This window comes from Peromyscus maniculatus, chromosome 3, assembly GCF_049852395.1.
Source record: "Peromyscus maniculatus bairdii isolate BWxNUB_F1_BW_parent chromosome 3, HU_Pman_BW_mat_3.1, whole genome shotgun sequence".
NCBI lineage: Eukaryota > Metazoa > Chordata > Mammalia > Rodentia > Cricetidae > Peromyscus > Peromyscus maniculatus.
This window is the reverse complement of record NC_134854.1, coordinates 66429929-66448154: the sequence shown is the minus strand read 5'-3', so window position 1 is coordinate 66448154 and position 18226 is coordinate 66429929. Positions and strand designations below refer to the sequence as shown.

Below are 18226 nucleotides of genomic sequence, written 5' to 3'. Positions count from 1 at the left end.
AGGAGAGATGGGGGGACGACAGGGGGGACTCCGGCTCCGGGCCGCCGGGCAAGCCGCCCTCCCCTGGCCCCAGACTCGCTCTAGGCCTGCCCGGGTGTGGCCTGCGCTCTGTCGGGGTTGGAAGAAGTCCGGGCTCTCTGCAGGCACTGTGGGCGGCATGTCGCTGCCCAGCGCCCTGGTGGCACTGAGCTGGTGGGAATCCTGGCCTTTGTGAGAAGGGCTCCCTGGCCACGAGCCCCCCACCGGACCTGTTAGAAGAGCATGCTAATGTGTCTGCTAGCTTTTGAATCCAGCATCTCGGTGGGGGAGGTCAAGATGTGCCTGTATGTGCAAATCCGTGTGGCTCCTTGTCCCTGTGGCGGTTTGATAGATGTGTGCCCTTAGGTGTGTGTTTGGGATTGTGTACCCATAGCTGCCGTCTGTGCAGCGTAATGATACCCCTAAAGGGGTGGCTCCAGAAGGGCCGTATCTATGGACCTGACTGGTGCTCTCCATCTCCCTAGTATTGGTACCACTCAGCCCTTGGTGAAATCACCTCCCACAATCCTCCTTCACCACCAAGACCACGGCTGCAATCTCTCAGCTACCTCACAGATCTGGTACTCCCCACTTTGGTCTTCCCAGACCCCCAAAGCTGAGATGCCAGCCCACCTACTATCATCTTCTCCCAAGAGGTAGCTCTAAAAGTCGAGGACACCCAGCTTTTCCTAAAGCCTAGAGGTGTCTACCCCACTCCTAGAACCTCCAAGGACTGGGGTTTCCCAGTCCCTGCTAGAAGTAGAGCTAGGGGTAGTGGTGATGACTCAGACCTTCAGGTAAATGGCAGAGCACCAGATGCATCCATTGGCCTGTTGCATTTTGCAGGTGTCCTCAGCTGTAGAGTCCCTGTCCTCATGTTGTAGAGTCCCTGTCCCCAGGCCTGTGGGAGACATGGGCCCAAGGCCCGGTACTGCCCTCAGGAGTCACAGCCTCCTTGGGATACCAAACCCCACACACCTGAAGCAAAGAGCATACGAGGCATTAGTCCAGCCCAGTTTATGGACAAAACAGATGCAACTGGACATTTGGAGAAGATCAAGACGTGTTCCCAGAAGTGAGGCCAGGGAAGACTCTTTGCAGGAACCAGGGTCTGACCTGGGCCTTAAAGGATGAGTGTGCTGGGACAGGTAGAGGGCAGGCATTACACAGTGGCAGAAGAGCCTCCGACCAGGATGAGAGGATGCGTGGTGGGTTGGAGGTGAGCGGCTGGACCCAAGCAGATCATGGCTCCAACTATCAGCAGCCGCTTTTATAGCCCATGGCTGCTGGAGTCAGCCCACCCTGAAACCAGTGTCTCCCACAGCATCTGAACAAGATGTGCTCTCTAGTCTTTCACGGTGACAGTGGGCACCTGAAAGGACAATGACAGCTGGACATACTACCAGGAACTGCAGGAAAACTATACGGTGCTGGCTGAAAAGACTCCTGGGAGAACATTCCCTCTGTTCCTTGTCCTGACCAATGGAGGCATTCTGAAGGGCCAAAGCTTAGGATCCCTTGGTGCAATGGTGGTCTTGAGGCCTCAAACTTTAATGTGTTCCCACAAATTCCCTCAGGCACTGTCCCTCCCTCTTCTGTATTCTGACAGCTGCAGCCCTAGCAAGCCCATAAATGTGACCCTTGCTTGTCCCAAAGCCCGCGGGCTCCTCCTCCAGAAGGTGGGAAGAGGCGTGGCTTCTGGCGTGGGCGGGGCCTGGGCTCAGCCTGGGGATCTCACGAACGGCCCCTCCTGTCTGTTCTTCCCGCACACCGTTCTCTCCACACGATCTCTTTTGGGGCTCCCTCATCTTCCCACTCCACACTCCTGCTTTCTCTTCGGTCCTGGGGCGGACCTCACCATCCCCAGCCTCCCTGGGTCTCCATGCCAAAGCCATCAAGCCCTGTTTGCCTCTCTCTTCCCCCCCTTAACCCACCCAAGTACCCATCCTGGCCCGGCACCATTCCCCCCATTCACTCTTCCTGTTCTCCTGAGCCCCATCCATGCCCCCTTTTCGGAAATACTTCCCCTGTTGCCCTCACTTTCTCACACAGAGACAAACAAAGACTCACAAGCCCAGAAATAGACTCCCCCAGAGCTGAAAGACACAGGCCGTGTCCTGCCCCGCACGCACGCGCGCAGGCACGGCGGCTCTGGTGGAGGGAAGCACACAGACCCGGCGTTTGTCAGTTGCACGCACATAAACATCCACACCCACAGCCACTGCGCCGTGCCACAAAAGGGTGGCAGGCACACGTTGGGCGAGACAAGGGCACACACATCTGCGGACGCCCAGGAGCCAGGCTGGCCCGGCACACCCACCGCGGCGGCCGGCCCTGGGACAGGAGCAAGGCCTCCTCCGGGCTCGGGCTCCCCCCTAGATTCCTTCCAGCAAATGTTTCCCTACTTGGCTTGTCTGGTCCCTGGGGAAAGGGCCTCAGAAATGCGGCAGGAGCCACTTGGGGGAAGAAAGTTGGAACTGCCTGTTCTCTGCCTGGCCCTGTCGGCGAATTCCCTAACCGAGAAACTATTTGTGGCGAAGGCAGGGTGGCCGGCGAGCCCCCTGGTCACCTCCCCTGGTGTTCCCTCCCCGTGCCGCCACCGGTGGGCCTCCGGCGGCGGCCTGGGCGCCGCGCCGCTGCCCATCTCCCAGCCTCCGGGCGGCTCGGCTCGTCTTGCCGCTTCTCTGCGCCGTTTGGACCACGCGGGGTGCACGGGCGGGCTGCTCTGTCCCCGCCGCGTCGCAGGCAGACCCCGGGCCGCCGGACTATTTCTGTCTTATCAGTGCAGGAATGCGGCAGCCGCGGCGGCGGCGGCGGCGGCGGCGGGCGGGCGGGCGGCGGCGGCGTGGGCCGTGGGCCGTCAGGGCAGCCCTGAAGGGGCCCCCTCCCCACTCCGCTCGAGTAGAAGTGTGAGAGAGCCCAGCAGGACTCAGAGGGGAGAGTTGGAGGAAAAAAAAGGCAGAAAAGGGAAAGAAAGAGGAAGAGAGAGAGAGAGTGAGAGGAGCCGCTGAGCCCACCCCGATGGCCGCGGACGAAGTTGCCGGAGGGGCGCGCAAAGCCACGAAAAGCAAACTTTTTGAGTTTCTGGTCCATGGGGTGGTGAGTGGGGGAAAGTTAGCGGGGGAGGGTGAGCGAGCTGGCTCGGGCTGAATGGAGGGATGATCGGGAGGGGCCGCCGGCGCGCTCCCGCTCTCCCACCCCTCTGGTTGGGGGGCGCACGGTCACGGCCCAACCCTGGGACCTTGCCGGCGCCCTGGCATCCGAACACGTCGCCAAGCGGTCGGCTGGGGATGGGCGCGCGCGGCGGCCGGGAAGGGAGGCGTCGGCTTGGGCTCTTGTCAGGGGAAAGGGGTGGGATGTGGACACCGTGCCCCCCAAGAGGTGGCTCCCCTCTGTGGCTGACATGTCGTCCGTTCTTTTGCGGGTGGGCCCAGGTGTTGCCCCTGCCCTGGGGTGGGGGTGGGGTGGCGACTGGAGCACACAGCTGGGGTTGGGCTGCCTGTTGTCCCTGTTCATCCACTGGGACAGTGTCACTCTGACTGGGTCTGGGGAAGTAGGAGCAGGTGACCCAGGAGGCACCTGAGAGCAAAAAGCTCTCTGACTGAGCGACCTCTGCATCCTAGCAGGAGGGTCCTGAGGACTTGGCCCTGCTCTTAGAGCTGAGAGAGGCCTACTTGAGAGATGGACCCCAAGTTAAAGAGGTCAGAGGATCCCTTGGCAGACTCAGCCCCCAGAACTTGATGACCTTAACCCCTCAAAGGTGTGAAGGGCTGAAGTTGGGGTTACCAGGCCTAGAGACCAAAGGGATAACACTATAGTGTCCTGCCACAGACATGTGAAGACACGTGAGGATCTGACAGTATCCAGGGACCTACGGAGGTGGATGGTTGAGTTGAATCAGGGGGAGAGCCTGGCTGTAAGGGGCTCCAAGCTTTGGGGATATGTGATGGAGGGAAGACTCAGTCAGATTTACTATGGCCAAATTTGGTTGTGACTCCAGGAAGCACCTTCTCAGTGAGAGAGGCAAGGGCCCCCCAAATCTTGACCTCTTGTGATGGTGGTTCTGGCGGCAGAGCCCCTTAGCGGCCCCTTCCCCTCAGGGCCTCTCAGCAAACCAGACAGTCTCAGTGGCCTTGATGAATAAGAGAGCAGCTGATAGAGAAGAGGGTCCCCCGTGGCAGCCTGTCCTCTGGCCGCAGGGATCTCTGGGGTGCAATTCCCAAGGCAGTCCTGGGGGTTAGCGGAGTTACCAGTCCTAACCTGGCTGCTTGGGGGAGTTGCTTTAAAGAGTCCTGGCCAGCGAAGAAGAGGTTCTACATATGGATTTGAACATGGCCAACTTGGAGGTTCAGTTCTCCAGTGATCAAGGGCGCCTTAATAGCAGCGGGGAATGGCTAGGCCTGGGCTTCCACCCTGGAGGTATTGGTGGTGTGAGTGACAGAGGCAGGTGGAATCGGGGAAGCAAATTCAGGGACTGGCTGGTGTCACTGCAGAAGAGATGGGCAGGGACAGCTGCTGGCGGAGGGTGGAGACCTTAGGAATGAGCAGTGCAGGGGGTGGGGGGTGGGGAGCTGGGGGGAGGAAGAGGCCTGGGGGTTAGGGTTGGGGCTTCTCGGTCCTGGGGTGAGATGAGGGGTGCTTTGTATTTGTTTATTATATATAGAGGCAGGGTCTCCTGGAGCCTAGGCTGGCCTCGAACTCACTCTATAGGGGAGGATGGTCTTGATCTTTCTGCCTCCACCTTGAGACTGGGATTACCATGGTGTGTACCACCATGTGCAGTGTATTTGATGCTGGGGATCAAACCCCGGGCTTCACGTGTATTGGGCAAGCAGTGTACCAAGCTACATCCCTAGTCTGAGATGGGGGTGTTTAAATAATAGGGTCTGCATCCCCCCATCACCTCCCTGTTCTTCTGAACCAATCCCACCTCCTGATTAGTCCCTAAACCTCAACTCCCTTCCCAGGCCTGGACAAGTGGACTCCGAACACTCCACTTGCGTCTGTACCTCATCTGTTTTGATTGACTGCCCAGTTGGCTGGGGAAATACAAGCTGCCTCATTTCTTTCCAGCTTCTACCTTCCTGGGATGGGATGGGGAATGGGTTATCTCTCTGGTGTAGGCAGTTAGGAGGGAGAAATGGATGCTGGCACAGATGTGGTTTCCTTCGATCATCCCTGCCCCCGGCAGCTCCCTTTTAGTCCAGTTTCCCACTTGTCACTCAGAAAAACTCAGACCCTCAGGTGCCCTTGCCAAGCCTCTTCCATCACCTTGGGGAGAAATGAAATTAAGGAGGCAGGCTAAGTCAAGAGACCTGGAGTTCCCTGAAGGAGTTGTTTGAGATCAAGGGTCCAAAACCGGGGACGCTGAAAGGGAGCGGGGGGTGGGGGGGGGAGGCTCAAGTACAAAGCCCCAGAAGTGGGGTGTGGGAATGAGGGAATGGTAAATGAGCGCAGGAGATCAGCCCCTCGCCTCAGCGGAGCAGCGGGGAGCATGGCCCGTCAGGTGCTGCCTTTGCCGGGATGAGCGGGGGTGACCTTGGCGAGGTCGCTTTTCTCTTTGAGCCCCAGTTGCCCCATCTGTCAGTTGGGGATGAAAAGACCTGCTCTGACTGGCTTGCAGAGGACCGTGCGGATGTGAACATCCTTTGAAAGGTTGAAAGGCGCCATTAGTATTCATTTTTGCAGTACCTTGCACAGCTCCGAGGCTCGGCTATGCCCTGGGCAATTGCCTGGCTTCAGTTAGCTTCCTGCTAGGAGACGGCGAGCCCCCTCCTCCAGAGCGCCGCAGATTCCCGCGCCCCCGCCCCTCCCACCAATCACTCCCACTCCTCGTTCAGCGCAGGGTTACCAGCCCCGGGTCTTGGAGAGGGGCGGGACGCAGCACGCTGGCTTGGGGGTCGGGACCGAATCTGACCTGCTGGCGCCGGTTTCTGCTTCACCTCCCGCCCCACCCCCCAGCGCCCCGGGATGCCGTCTGGAGCCCGAATGCCCCACCAGGGGGCGCCCATGGGCCCCCCGGGCTCCCCGTACATGGGCAGCCCCGCCGTGCGACCCGGCCTGGCCCCCGCGGGCATGGAGCCCGCCCGCAAGCGAGCAGCGCCCCCGCCCGGGCAGAGCCAGCCACAGGGCCAGGGCCAGCCTGTGCCCACCGCCCCCGCGCGGAGCCGCAGGTGAGTGGGGAGGGGGGGTGGCGTGGAAGGGCGGGCAGGGGCGGGCAGGCAGAAGCCTCAGGGACCAGGTGGGTGAGTGATGGGTATGGGAAGCTGAGGAAGGATGCTAGCAGCGACCAAGTCATTCTGGCTTGGATACTCTCTGGGGAGGGCTTAGGGGGCACTGGTCTGGTTCTTTTGTGTGCCCACAGTGGAGACAGGCTGCGATAGTCAGCTGCTAGTGTCCCTTCTCTGCACGCACCCCTCGCTCTTATGCTTGTCACCTGCTAAATCCTTTTTCCCGTCCTTTACCCCAAGTTCTGGGTGATGCTTCAGTCTTTGGGGAGAGGCAGGGCTGGCAATAGACTGAAGGCTAAGCTTTAGCTGTGTTTTCTAAAGTGTGGTCCTCCGGTACCTCCCCGCCAGTCCTGAATCTCAGGCTGCGTCACAGAGTCCCTTTAGACCTCCACAGTCCCCATCTTGGCAGTGGGTGTGAATAGGTGTCATAATCCCTCTGAGGGACCAGCTCTGCCCCCAGGCCACCACACCAGCTTATTTCCTTGTCTGAGAAGTTGGTGGCACTCCCATGGCCCCTGCTGACTGTTGGCAAGATCCCTATGGGCATCAGTATTTAGCCAAACATACATGCTTCCTTTTGCACAACAGATGGATTTTTATACAAGGTGTAATATTAATTTTACCTCATTATTAAGTAGTTTTTACACATCAGGGAAAAATATTTATAGGCATTCCATGATAAATTCTTTTATAAAGTGAATGATTATCTTGTATAGCAAATAGCTCTTCGATTTGTTGTGTGTAAGTTAAGTTTTGTGTGGACAATTTATTTGAAATACTTTTATGAGAGGCTTGCCCAGCCTAAGAATGGGCTGGGGTTTTTTTTATTTTTTATTATTATTATTTTCTTTTCTTTTCTTTTTTTTTTTTTTCTTTTTTTCCTTAATGAGTTGCTTGCCTGGCCATAGAATGGATTTCTGGATAGAGAGGGGGCAGTGAGTGGGACTGCCACATGGGGGCAGTGTAGAGCTATCCTCTAGGCTGTGTGCACTCTTGGCCAGCCAAGGGTTCTCTGGGTTGCTTTTAAAACTGAGAAGCATCCAGATTCTAGGGGCTATCTCCCATAGGTCCAGCCACTTTGGTTCCAGTGTTAAGTCACACCCACATAGAACACTCCTGCACATTTCCAGGGTCCCTGTGAATGTGGTGTGTCCCTTGGTTGGCAAGTGGTCCAAGACCGCAAGCACCTCCTGCCCTTAAACAGTCCCTTCCAAGCCCAGAGCGGCAGGAGTGCCAAGTCCCACCAGCTTCACACCATGACGGCTCCAGGAACCAGGTGGAAGAGCCATCTCTCCCCTTCTTGGAGCTCAGGCTCTCTTGAGCATGTGTCTCCTGCTTGGCAGGAGAAGAAGGTCTTCAGAAGCTATCTTCTCTCCCCTGTCTTCCCCACCTCCCCGCTTTTTGCAGGCATCTTTTGCCAGCCTCTCCTCTTTCACTAGTTTCTCCTAAGTCTGAATTCCTCTGGCTCTGAGGATATATGTGGTGAGGTATAAGGGGTGTGTGTGTGTGTGTGTGTGTGTGTGTGTGTGTGTGTGTGTTGGGGGAGGAGGAGACCCAGGCCAGAGAAAGGATCAGTCATCCTGCTTTCCAAGAGAAGTACCAGCTCCACATCGCAGTTATAGCCCTCAGACGGGCAGACAAGCAGGCTGTGGGAACCCCAGCCAGGCGGGCGGAGATGTCGGGATAATTTAGCAGGTGGCCTCGTTACTCCCAGATCTGTCGCCATGGTAACCTGGTTTTTTCTTTTAAAAATGTACAGTGCCAAGAGGAGGAAGATGGCTGACAAAATCCTCCCTCAAAGGGTGAGTGCCTTTCACAGAAGCCCCCAGCCAGCCCCCACCCTCTTCTGCTCCGCCCTCCCCTCCTCCCTCAGGAGCAATGCTTTGGGCTCAGCGTCATAGTCACTTTCTCTTTTTGTTTTAAAAGCTCATTAAGAAGTGAGGCTCCCTCTGGGAGAGGGCAGGGTGGGACTGAGGGAAGGAGCCGGAGCGCCTTGGAGGGAGGAGGGCCAGAACACAGGGCCTGAGGCTGAGGGGGCTGAATGTCAGTGGTCCAAAGGCATAAAGGCACAGGACAAAGAAGGGAACAGAAGATGGCAGGAAGTCCTGGACATGGGAGAGGGCAGCAGGTGTACCTTCCAACTATCTTAGGGAGGTGACAGGATGAGGCACTTGCACCTGCTGGGCTGCCCGTCGCTGTCTCCTTCCCTGGTGATGAGATGCATGGATTTTCCTGCAGGGAGAAGCAATCTTTATCCGCACACAATGAGGGTATATAATAGAGTCCCGGGGACAAGTCCTATCCACACTCAGAATTCCACACCCTGAAATCAATCGGACAGCTCCCCTACATGCCCTTTGTGTCCTGTGATCACAGAGCGGGCACGCATTCCGCCCTGCAAGACTGACTGAGCCCTGCTTCCACTCTGCTCCCCCTCCAGATTCGGGAGCTGGTCCCGGAGTCCCAGGCTTACATGGACCTCCTAGCATTTGAGAGGAAACTGGATCAAACCATCATGCGGAAGCGGGTGGACATCCAGGAGGCCCTGAAGAGGCCCATGAAGGTGCCTTAGTGTGGGGGTAGGAAGAGGGCTCTGAGTGCCCTGTCCAGGAGGAGGAAGCAGGGTACCCCTGGGTAGGGGCACACAGCCCTGGTCCTGTGCTACACTTTATCTCTACAGCAAAAGCGAAAGCTGCGCCTTTATATCTCCAATACTTTTAACCCTGCGAAGCCCGACGCTGAAGACTCTGACGGCAGCATTGCCTCCTGGGAGCTGCGGGTGGAGGGGAAGCTCTTGGATGATGTACGTCCTGGCCCAGGTCTCTCCAGGTGTCCTGGGGTGGGTATGGGCCGAGTCAAGGACAGAACCAAATGTCTGCACTGGGAGCTGGGTAGTCAACCCTGGCAGGGGCGGGTGGGCCTGGGAACAGTCTGGGTACAGAGGACTGCCTCTGAGCATACCACTTGCCTGCTGCCAACTTGGCCCATTCTGTGTCCATGGTCCCTGTTCTGCCCCCACAGTCCCTGTCCCTTTCCCACAGCCCAGTAAGCAGAAGCGGAAGTTCTCTTCCTTCTTCAAGAGTTTGGTCATTGAGTTGGACAAAGACCTTTACGGCCCCGACAACCACCTCGTTGAGGTAAGACAGATTGCTTCTGCCCTTCCGGCTGACCCAAGGCCCTGAAGAGGCTGCAGACCTGGACTGAGGACCATCCTAAAACCCTAGGCCCCATTAATCCAGACGAGTCTGTGGGTGACCTAGCTCTTCCCCCCGGACAGTGGCACCGGACACCCACAACCCAGGAGACAGATGGGTTCCAAGTGAAGAGACCAGGGGACCTGAGTGTGCGCTGTACCCTGCTCCTTATGCTGGACTATCAGGTTGGTTTCATCCTTCACTCAAAGACCCCGTTTTCCTTCCTATCCATCTTTCCCAGGAGCACACTGCCAAGGACCACAAGCCCCATGCCCTTTGATCTAACTGTCCTGGTAACCTTTTCCCAGCCTCCCCAGTTCAAACTGGACCCCCGATTAGCCCGGCTGCTGGGGTTACATACACAGAGCCGCTCAGCCATTGTCCAGGCGCTATGGCAGTACGTGAAGACCAACCGGCTGCAGGATTCCCATGACAAGGAATACATCAATGGAGACAAGTATTTCCAGCAGGTAATGGGTGTCCTAGGCCCCAGGATCTGGGGAGCAGGCATAGTGACCTAGCAGCAGCACCCCTCAAAGGTAGCCAGCTCTCTTGCTGAATTCCTGAATACCCGGAACCGTCAGGGTCATGGCCTTGGAGCTCGTCCAGGCTCTTCCACGGTCTATTTAGCTGTTCCCCAAGGGAAGCATATCTGGGACCCTCTTGGTGGGAGACAGCACCCTGTAATGTAATCTTCTTGGTACTTGGAGTTGGGATCCCTGGGGTCCCAGTCCTGGGTCTAGACTTGGGGTACCTTACTTTGCTATTCTTTCTGCCTCTGGTTCTGTCTTTGATGTGAGGGGTGGAGAAAGCTGTGCCATCACGTGTATCTGGCAGCTAAGGAAAACCAGATTGTTACAAAAATGATCTGGCAAAATTCTGCCACAGTAGAGTGTTACTATTAATGTATTTTAAAATAAACACAGCAGATACACTCGAGTAGAAATAGTAGTTGGAATTTATTGACCACTTACCATATACCATTCCAAACACTTATTTTGTATTCTAATTCATCTAATCTCCGTGACAACCCATGAGATGGGGATTGTTAATATCTCCATTCTAGAGATGAAGGCACGGAGAGCCAAGGTATTAAGTAGCTTGTTCACGGGATGTGGCAGAAGGACTAACGGCCAAACAGGCACACTTAGGGCCCCACACCGGCCTCCCTATTAGCCATGCCTGTTTCTCCACCTTCAGCCCGGATCATTGCCCTGACTCGCTGTCAGCTTCTTGTGGTCTTTCCAGAAAGGAAGGATCCGAATTAGTTACCGTCTCTTTACCCCCACGCCCCAAATGACCCCCTCTCAACAATCCTGCCTCAGATTTTTGACTGTCCCCGCCTGAAGTTCTCCGAGATCCCCCAGCGCCTCACAGCCCTGCTGCTGCCCCCTGATCCGATTGTTATCAACCACGTCATCAGGTGAGGTGGCCTGGCTTCCTCCACAGACCGGGGACAGCCCTCCCTGCCTTCTCCACCTCCCCCTGTACCCACCCCTGCCCTATCCCTGGCCTTCTGTGGGGTGTACCATGGACATCAAAGGCTGGGCTTCTCTGGCAGCGTGGACCCATCAGACCAGAAGAAGACAGCATGCTATGACATTGATGTGGAGGTAGAGGAGCCACTGAAGGGGCAGATGAGCAGCTTTCTCCTGTCCACGGCCAACCAGCAGGAGATCAGTGCTCTGGACAGTAAGGTGCGGCCCGAGCCCAGAGCTAGAGTGGGACATTAACCAAGAGAAAGGACAAAGCACTCAGACCCCAGCATGGACCTGGGCCGTGAGGAACACACAGACAGCCCTTCCCTGCTGTGAGAGGCTGACTCCTCCAAGTTCAGCGCTGCCCGCCCCCTCCCCTCACTGCTCTGCGGAGCTGCCCTTCACCAGCGGCGAGCCCCCCCCCCCCAGCCTTCTTCCTCTTGCATTCCTCTCCCACATCACAGTCGGGCGGAAATCATTGTCTTTCTACCTGTAGATCCACGAGACGATCGAGTCCATAAACCAGCTCAAGATCCAGAGGGACTTCATGCTAAGCTTCTCCAGAGACCCCAAAGGCTACGTCCAAGACCTGCTCCGCTCTCAGAGCCGAGACCTCAAGGTGGAGAGAGGGCTGAGGGCGTTGACACCGAGACAAGGGGAAGGTGGGCATGCAGTCCGGGCAGGTGAGGGACTGGGGGACTCACGACAGACCCCACCGCGCTGCTCCCTCCCAGGTGATGACGGACGTGGCTGGTAACCCTGAGGAGGAACGCCGGGCGGAGTTCTACCACCAGCCCTGGTCCCAGGAAGCCGTCAGCCGCTACTTCTACTGTAAGGTAATGGAGGCTCCCCTCTCCTCCAATGCTAGCGAACCCTTGCTCCTCACCTGCTAACGGGCTTTGCTGCTGCCTGTGCTTGGCCCCTGTCCTCCACCCTACATCCCCATGCAGTCGTCTCCTGGCTCCCAGACTCTTCCAGGGGAGGGGTGCCAAGAAGGGGGTCCCCCCTGGTCACTCACCAGGATCACTGTAACCCTGCCCCTGCTCACACTTCCTCTACAGATCCAGCAGCGTAGGCAGGAGCTGGAACAATCGCTGGTCGTGCGCAACACCTAGGAGCCCGTGAACAAGCGCCACTGTGGACCAGGCAGCCACGCTGTCCGGCGCAGGCCCTGGACTCTGGCCTCCCTCCCCTGCTGCTGTGGGGTTGGGGCGGGGGGGGGGAGCGGGGAGGACTGGATTAAAGGTCACTCATCAGACAGCAGTCTTGTGGTCATTGGGGACTGGGAGGGAAGGGAGGGAGGGGAAGAGGGGAAGGCAGTGGAATCCTGCAGACAAACTCTCCACAATCCTCCCATAGATTCTCCTCACCCCTCTCCCTAGACCTAAAAACAGTTTGGCGGAAGATGCTTTTTAATAACATTTTCTTAGTTTTAAAAAAAAATACAGTGACAAGCCTTCCATCTGTCCATCACCTTGCCTTGCCCTTCCTGGGGCTATGGCAGACACCGGTAGGGAAGCTAAGTGCTGTTGGCCTGCTCCTGTTCAAACAGAGCCATGGCCAGCTGGGTCCGGCCTCCCAGCCCCTCCAGGTTGCTGAGGCGACAGCGGTGGTACAGTTCCTCGCTGAGCCGGGGGCTGCAGTCCCGCAAGGAGAACTTCTGCACCAGCCCTGGCTCTACGGCTCGAAAGAGGTGGAGCCCTGAGAACCGGAGGAAAACATCCATCACCTCCAGCCCCTCCAGGGCTTCCTCCTCTTCCTGGCCTGCCAGTTCGCCAGCCAGCCGAGCCCGGGCGGCCAGGTAGTCAGCATTGTAGAAGCAGCCCTCTGCCGATGCCTGCCGGTCAAATCTGCCCCCGACGGGAGCCCCCCGGGAAGGGTCCACACCAGGGGATGGGGGATCGGGGCCAGCCCCGGGGCCCCCTTGGGGGGATCTCTGTGGTGACAGGACAGGGTTGAACTCTTGAAAGTGGACCGGAAAGAAGGCCTGCCAGCCAGAGATGGCATTCATGCGGCAGCGGTTGAGGACTTCCGACCCAGGTCTTGTCCACACGGTGGTAAGGAAGAACAGGGTGTCCACGGGGTGTTTTTTGGAGATGACATCCATGAGCCGCACCTGGGAAGGGGCCTCTGCTCGCACAGCAAGCCAGGCCAGCCTCGCCCCAGGGTACCGTCGTTCTAACTCAGCTGCTGCAGCCTTCACCCCAAGAAAAGGGTCGGGGCCCCCGCGGCCTTCCCGGGGTCCATATACCAACAACAGGGTGAGCAACGCATGTTCTCGGGGCTCCAGAACACTGGCAGCAAAGGCCTCGAGAAAAGCCAGGGCAGCCGGAGCCTCGGCCACCAGGAGCGGCAGCACCAGCTGCACCCGGGTAGCCTCGGTGACATAGGGCATAGGCAGGATTTCCACCCTGCTCAGCGGCCGCAGCAGGCTGACTCTGCGGGCCAGGGAGCGTCGGTGCCCTCGCTGAGTTACGGCTTCGAGAAGCAAATCGAGGGTGTACTCCATGCCCCTGGCGGGGTCAAAGCGCCGGTAACCATTGAGCAGTCGCTGCTTCTGGAAGCGCAGGCGGGGCTGATAGCGCCGATTGAGCTGCTCCAGAGCAGTGTCCACAGCGTCGCCTACGTCGGCTCTGCTGGCCCCCTGCAGCGGGCATTTGGGAGCGCCGTCTGGACAGGCGAAGGTGTGCTGCTCTGTGAAGTAGTCCCAGCCCAGCACCTCGAAGCGAGAGTGTGGCGTGAACGGGGCTGGCAGCCCGACCGGCCAGCTCAGCCCTGCCTCGCCCTCGGGGGTCAGCACTGTCAGGTTCCGGATCTGAGCCTAGGGTGGAGGAGATGCACCCAACTTTAGTGCTGCTTTTCTTTTTTTTTTCTTTCTTTCTTTCTTTTTTCTTTTTTTTGGTTTTTCAAGACAGGGTTTCTCTGTGTAGCTTTGCGCCTTTCCTGGAACTCACTCTGTAGACCAGGCTGGCCTCGAACTCACAGAGATCCGCCTACCTCTGCCTCCCGAGTGCTGGGATTAAAGGCGTGCGCCACCACCGCCAGGCTAGTGCTGCTTTTAAGATCCCACCCGGCTCCAGGTGCCCAGGCAGCAGAGTCCCGGCTGACCACCTAGTCCCTTGCCCAGAACAGTCTTCATCTAACGTGCAGAAGGGAGATGGGTAATACCCCCCTTCACAGCTGCTGCCAGGACTGTGCTTCGCAGAGGAAGGAGATCTCAACACACTTCCACTCTCATGCCCACGGGACTCACATACATCCTCGTCATGATCAGACCTTTGTTTCTATCTCTACCCCACCTCTGGAGACCCTCACACCACAGAATCCCCCTCTTCTACCTTTTGGACCTTTGAGGACAATTCTAGAAGCTTGGGACTTTGTGGGTTGCTGTCTCAGAGGAAAGCACTGCTGTAGAGGCGTTCAAGTGAGCTCTTGGGAGTTAACCTACACATTTGGTGGGAGTCAGGCCAGAGCCTACTTTACAATGTCCTGGACCCTAGGGTCCCTTGCCCTGTGGTTGTTTTAAATGGAGGAAGTTAGCCTCTTTCTACCCCACTAGCCCAGCCCCCCAAACTCCCCTGCCAGCCCGGCTCCTCAGGCTCCCTGTGCACGCCCAGCCACGGCCCTCAGGCACAGCTCACCTGCAGTTGCTCTATCTCAATGTAAGCCCGCTCCAACTCCAGAGCACTGAAGCGTTTGTGGAGCCGGTACATGAGGGTACCCTCGGAGACCGGGTGGACGGCGAAGGCACTCAGGAAAGCAGAGCTCCCTTCCTTCTCGGGGTCCCTATTCTTGGCCAGTTCGAAGGAGCGATACTGTTGCCCCTAGAGGGACCAATCAGACAATCAATGCTGCACACAGAAGCTGTTACACCCACAGCCCCCACGGCCCTCCTTAGCATTCACACCTATCACTGCTGCTACTTCCGAATGACAGAAATGCAAGGCTCCCCAGCCTCCATTCCTAGTTCCAATGCCCACATTTTGGAAACAAGAAAGCGAACAGACAACCGCATCCTCTTCCCCCAAGAACCCCACTGCTCAATGAGAATACAGTCAGAGAAGAACCTCCCAGATGGCCTGCTGCTGGGATGCTCCACCTTCTCTAGGGCAGTAGAGGGACCTCTGGGCTTTCCACTTTGGGGATGGCCAACTCTAGAACATTTTCACATTGTCCTGAACTGTGATGCGCACCGGATGTGGAAAACGGGGGTGGTGGTGGTGGGTCTGGTGAGTTTAGGCACCTTTCTGGCTTTAGGGGTCCCTAAGGATACGCACTTTTGATGGCCCCAGTGCCGTAAGGTGAGCAAGGGAGAGCTGAAGGGGCAGGCTGGCGTCTGGGAAGGACAAGAGGATGGTCTCGAGAATTCAGTTTGGACAGCAATCATTCAGTCACTGCCAACCTTTGGGGGACGGGGACTGCCTTGAAGGGGCTGTCACCTGGTGCTGTGAGACACAGCCGATGCCCAGAGTGTCGATGAGGCAGCGGCCAAGCCATTCATCGGGCCGGGCACTGAGAATGTCTCCTCTGCAGCCATCCAGATGTGGCCGCAAGCGCAACAGGAGACTCCGTGACAGCAGGTAGCCAAAGCCCCCATGGCAGTACCGGGCCTGCTCGCCTGCACCAATGAATTCCTCGGCACGGCCGAAGTACAGGTCTTGGTTGATGCTAAGGTGGCCAGCCAGAGCTGCCAATCGGGGGGCCTGCACATATGTGTCATCCTGCATGATGAAGAACCAGTCATAGTCGGCCCCAAAGTGTGTGTGGAGGTGGCGCAGGGTCTCTGACATGAGCCAGGCAGGCCGCTCGTCTCCGTGAGACACCACCTGCATCCCTGCCGGAGCCCGGGCTCCTCGCTGCCCGGTGTAGTAGAGTAACCGAGGGAAGTGATGTGCCACTGTACGGTTAACAGCGACGGCCAGGGTGGACAGCGTGGCACGGGAAGTCAGGACAGCGACCAGCAAGCGCTCACGAGAGCCCAGCTCTGTCTGGATATAGCGAGTCCTGTGGAAAGATCAGAGGAGAAGGGGTCACCTCCTGAGCCACTAAGGGAGCATCACGACAGCTTGCCCAGAACATACATCCCTAGGAATGAAAGAGCTGGGGCTGAGAAAGGCAAGAACTCCCTCATCGCTACTGAGCAGCTACTGTGTGAGTGTTCACTAAGCAGGTGATGCTGGACTAGTGGGGGGGGGCAGGGTCTGCTCAGGTCTATGCAGGGGGTTGGTGCAAGCACAGCTCTGCTCAAGGACAGTGAACATTAACACCAATGGGTGAGGCTTTCAGATCTGAGGGGGGGGGGGATGAACTAGGAGCAAACCAAGACAGGAAACAAGGGCTTCTGGGAAAGCACCACTGAGCAGCAATGCAAACCCAGCAGCAAACAGCTCTGGAACCAGCACCAGTGCTGGGGGAGGGGGAGGTATGCACACATCACCCTCACCTGAGCACCTTCTTGTAGGGCTTGTTAGGATCCCTGTAGTAGGGGACGATCCTGGGTTTGAAGTCTTCATCGCTGTGGTCCAGCCCAGTTTTTGAGTCTGGATTCTGTGGCCCTCCTGGCTTCCCCACAGCCTCCACACAGGGATCTTCTCCCTCACCCTGGATCCAGGAAACCCGCAGAAGGCTCAGGCTGCATCCCAGAGACAGCCCCAAGATGAGGGGGAGTGCTGGCCGCAGCAGAGCCAACAGGGAGCTCAGTCGCATGGTGGCAGGCCCTGACGTGGGGGTGCCCCGGGGCACGGTCTCAAGGATCAATAGGTTGATGGGCACCAGGCCAGCAACAGCCCCACAGTTTTAACCAGGGAACCTGAGGTCAATGAGGTCAGCAACAGAGAGAGGAGCAAAGTGTGCTGGCTTCCAGGCCTAGCATCCCCCACAAAGTCTCCCCAACTCCCTACCCCTGGTCTTCAGTGGCCATGGTGCTGATACACCCCTCAACTAAATACTAATGTCTATGTGAACCGTGCCACTCCACTCACTGCTGGGATTGCAGTCTGTAGTCCAGTAGAAAGAGGAAAGGAAGTGCAATACTGCCAAACCGAACCCCAAAAGGGGTTACATCCATCTGAAGCATGGGCCTAATTCAAAAGTCAGAAGCACCTGATGAAGCAGGGGTTAGGGGAAAGCGCATGCACCATCCAAACAACAGCCCAACCAAAGGGCCCCACCTCAGCCACCCTGTCCTGTCCTGCAGGTATCATGGCCCACCATGTCTGCTCAGGCCCAAGAAGGGACTCTTGACTACTGCTGCAGGCTAGCCCTAGAGGAAGGGGTCAGAGCCTGCTTCCACCCTGGGCCTGAGGGTCATAGAAACCCACAGGTTCTAGTAACCCCCTCCTTGTCACATACGATTATTAGCCATGCACGGTGCACACCCATCTGCCCACCTAAATGAGGTGGACAGCCACAGTGACTCAGCACAGCTGGCCTCTCAGAGGAGCGCAATGGCTGACGGAGCCATTTTGCAGGCCAGCCCACTCAGCCCACTGCTGTCCACCTTCCTAAGAGCAACAAGACACAAATTATAGGCACTCCTGATGTAACTACGTTACAAAAGAAAGCAACCCGGGAGAACAGCAGCGGTCCGAGAAACACTGGGGTCTGTCTGGGAAGGCCAGCAGGGGCTCACCCCTTCCAACAGGACCCGCGCTGCGCCAGCCAGTGCCCTACTAGGTGCCTTGGCAACCACAGCCCTGTGCCAGCCCGCGGAAGAAGACCCAAAGCGAATCCTAGCCGGTCGTCTGGAGTCAGAAATGAATCGCCTACGTCCCGCGACAGCAGAGGAGGCCCGGCGTCCAGCTGGTTTGCTCTGGGAGCCCCGGCGGCGGAAGGAGGTCTGGGCGGAGAGCAGGACCAAGCGGGTGCTCAGGCCGATCAGGCCGTCAGGGACACCCGATCCCCACGGCGAGCCGGGGCGGAGATGGGGCCGCCTCGCGGGTGACGAGACCAAGAGCCCACCCCGTTGCGGGCCGAGGAGCTCAGCTCTGCAGTCGCTGCCACCTCACAGCCTAGCCTTCCCTGGGCTTCCTCTTCCGCTGCCTGTCAGTCACCCGTCTCTATGGTGACCACATCCGGGCCCCTCGCTCCCGCCTCGCGCTCTCTCTATGGTTGCTGCTGCACCGCTCGTTTGGGAGTCTGTGGCTCCTAACACCAAGGCAGCTGAATCCCGACTGGACCAGAGAGGATCCCTCACTTCAGCTCAACCCTGATCGCTTTAAAGAAAGATGCCTTAGACTCACGCTGTAGCTCTAAGGTGGTGAGAATTGCTGGGGACAGGCCGTAGACACTAACACAAATACGGTGA

General features: G+C 57.7%; 2 protein-coding genes across 7 annotated transcripts in view; one reads left to right on the top strand and one right to left on the bottom strand.

Moving 5' to 3' along the window:
- Positions 1-12120, top strand: part of Smarcd3 (SWI/SNF related BAF chromatin remodeling complex subunit D3) — a 32223-nt gene extending 20103 nt beyond the window's left edge. For 3 of the 6 annotated variants that reach the window (XM_015988160.3, XM_076566700.1, XM_015988161.3), the window contains 12 exons: positions 5980-6191; positions 8008-8050; positions 8689-8811; positions 8929-9087; positions 9290-9385; positions 9526-9627; positions 9751-9912; positions 10768-10865; positions 11004-11139; positions 11417-11539; positions 11655-11756; positions 11982-12120. In XM_015988160.3, coding sequence (XP_015843646.1) covers positions 5980-6191; positions 8008-8050; positions 8689-8811; positions 8929-9087; positions 9290-9385; positions 9526-9627; positions 9751-9912; positions 10768-10865; positions 11004-11139; positions 11417-11539; positions 11655-11756; positions 11982-12035 — 1410 coding nt within the window. In that variant the 3' untranslated portion in view covers positions 12036-12120. Of the gene's footprint in view, positions 1-2873; positions 3118-5979; positions 6192-8007; positions 8051-8688; positions 8812-8928; positions 9088-9269; positions 9386-9525; positions 9628-9750; positions 9913-10767; positions 10866-11003; positions 11140-11416; positions 11540-11654; positions 11757-11981 lie in introns of those variants that run through there. The other 3 variants (XM_006994669.2, XM_015988159.3, XM_006994668.4) reach the window with 3 other exon arrangements.
- On the bottom strand, positions 10383-17997 carry Chpf2 (chondroitin polymerizing factor 2). Its single transcript, XM_006994667.4, has 5 exons — positions 16364-17997; positions 15360-15924; positions 14562-14744; positions 11411-13741; positions 10383-11158 (listed from the first exon to the last, which is right to left on the bottom strand). The coding sequence occupies exons 1-4, from the start codon at positions 16624-16626 to the stop codon at positions 12440-12442; spliced, it is 2313 nt and encodes a 770-aa protein (XP_006994729.3). The 5' UTR covers positions 16627-17997; the 3' UTR covers positions 10383-11158; positions 11411-12439.
- Between the last annotated feature and the right edge of the window lie 229 nt (positions 17998-18226).

Bases quoted from the DNA above. Each gene is read 5' to 3' on its own strand.
- Chpf2 (XM_006994667.4), bottom strand. From the start codon at position 16,626: ATGCGACTGAGCTCCCTGTTGGCTCTGCTGCGGCCAGCACTCCCCCTC. The intron at 14,745-15,359 runs GTGACAGCCCCT...TGGTCCCTCTAG, and splicing joins GCTGTGTCTCACAGCACCAG to GGGCAACAGTATCGCTCCTT. The intron at 13,742-14,561 runs GTGAGCTGTGCC...CCTCCACCCTAG, and splicing joins TTGAGATAGAGCAACTGCAG to GCTCAGATCCGGAACCTGAC.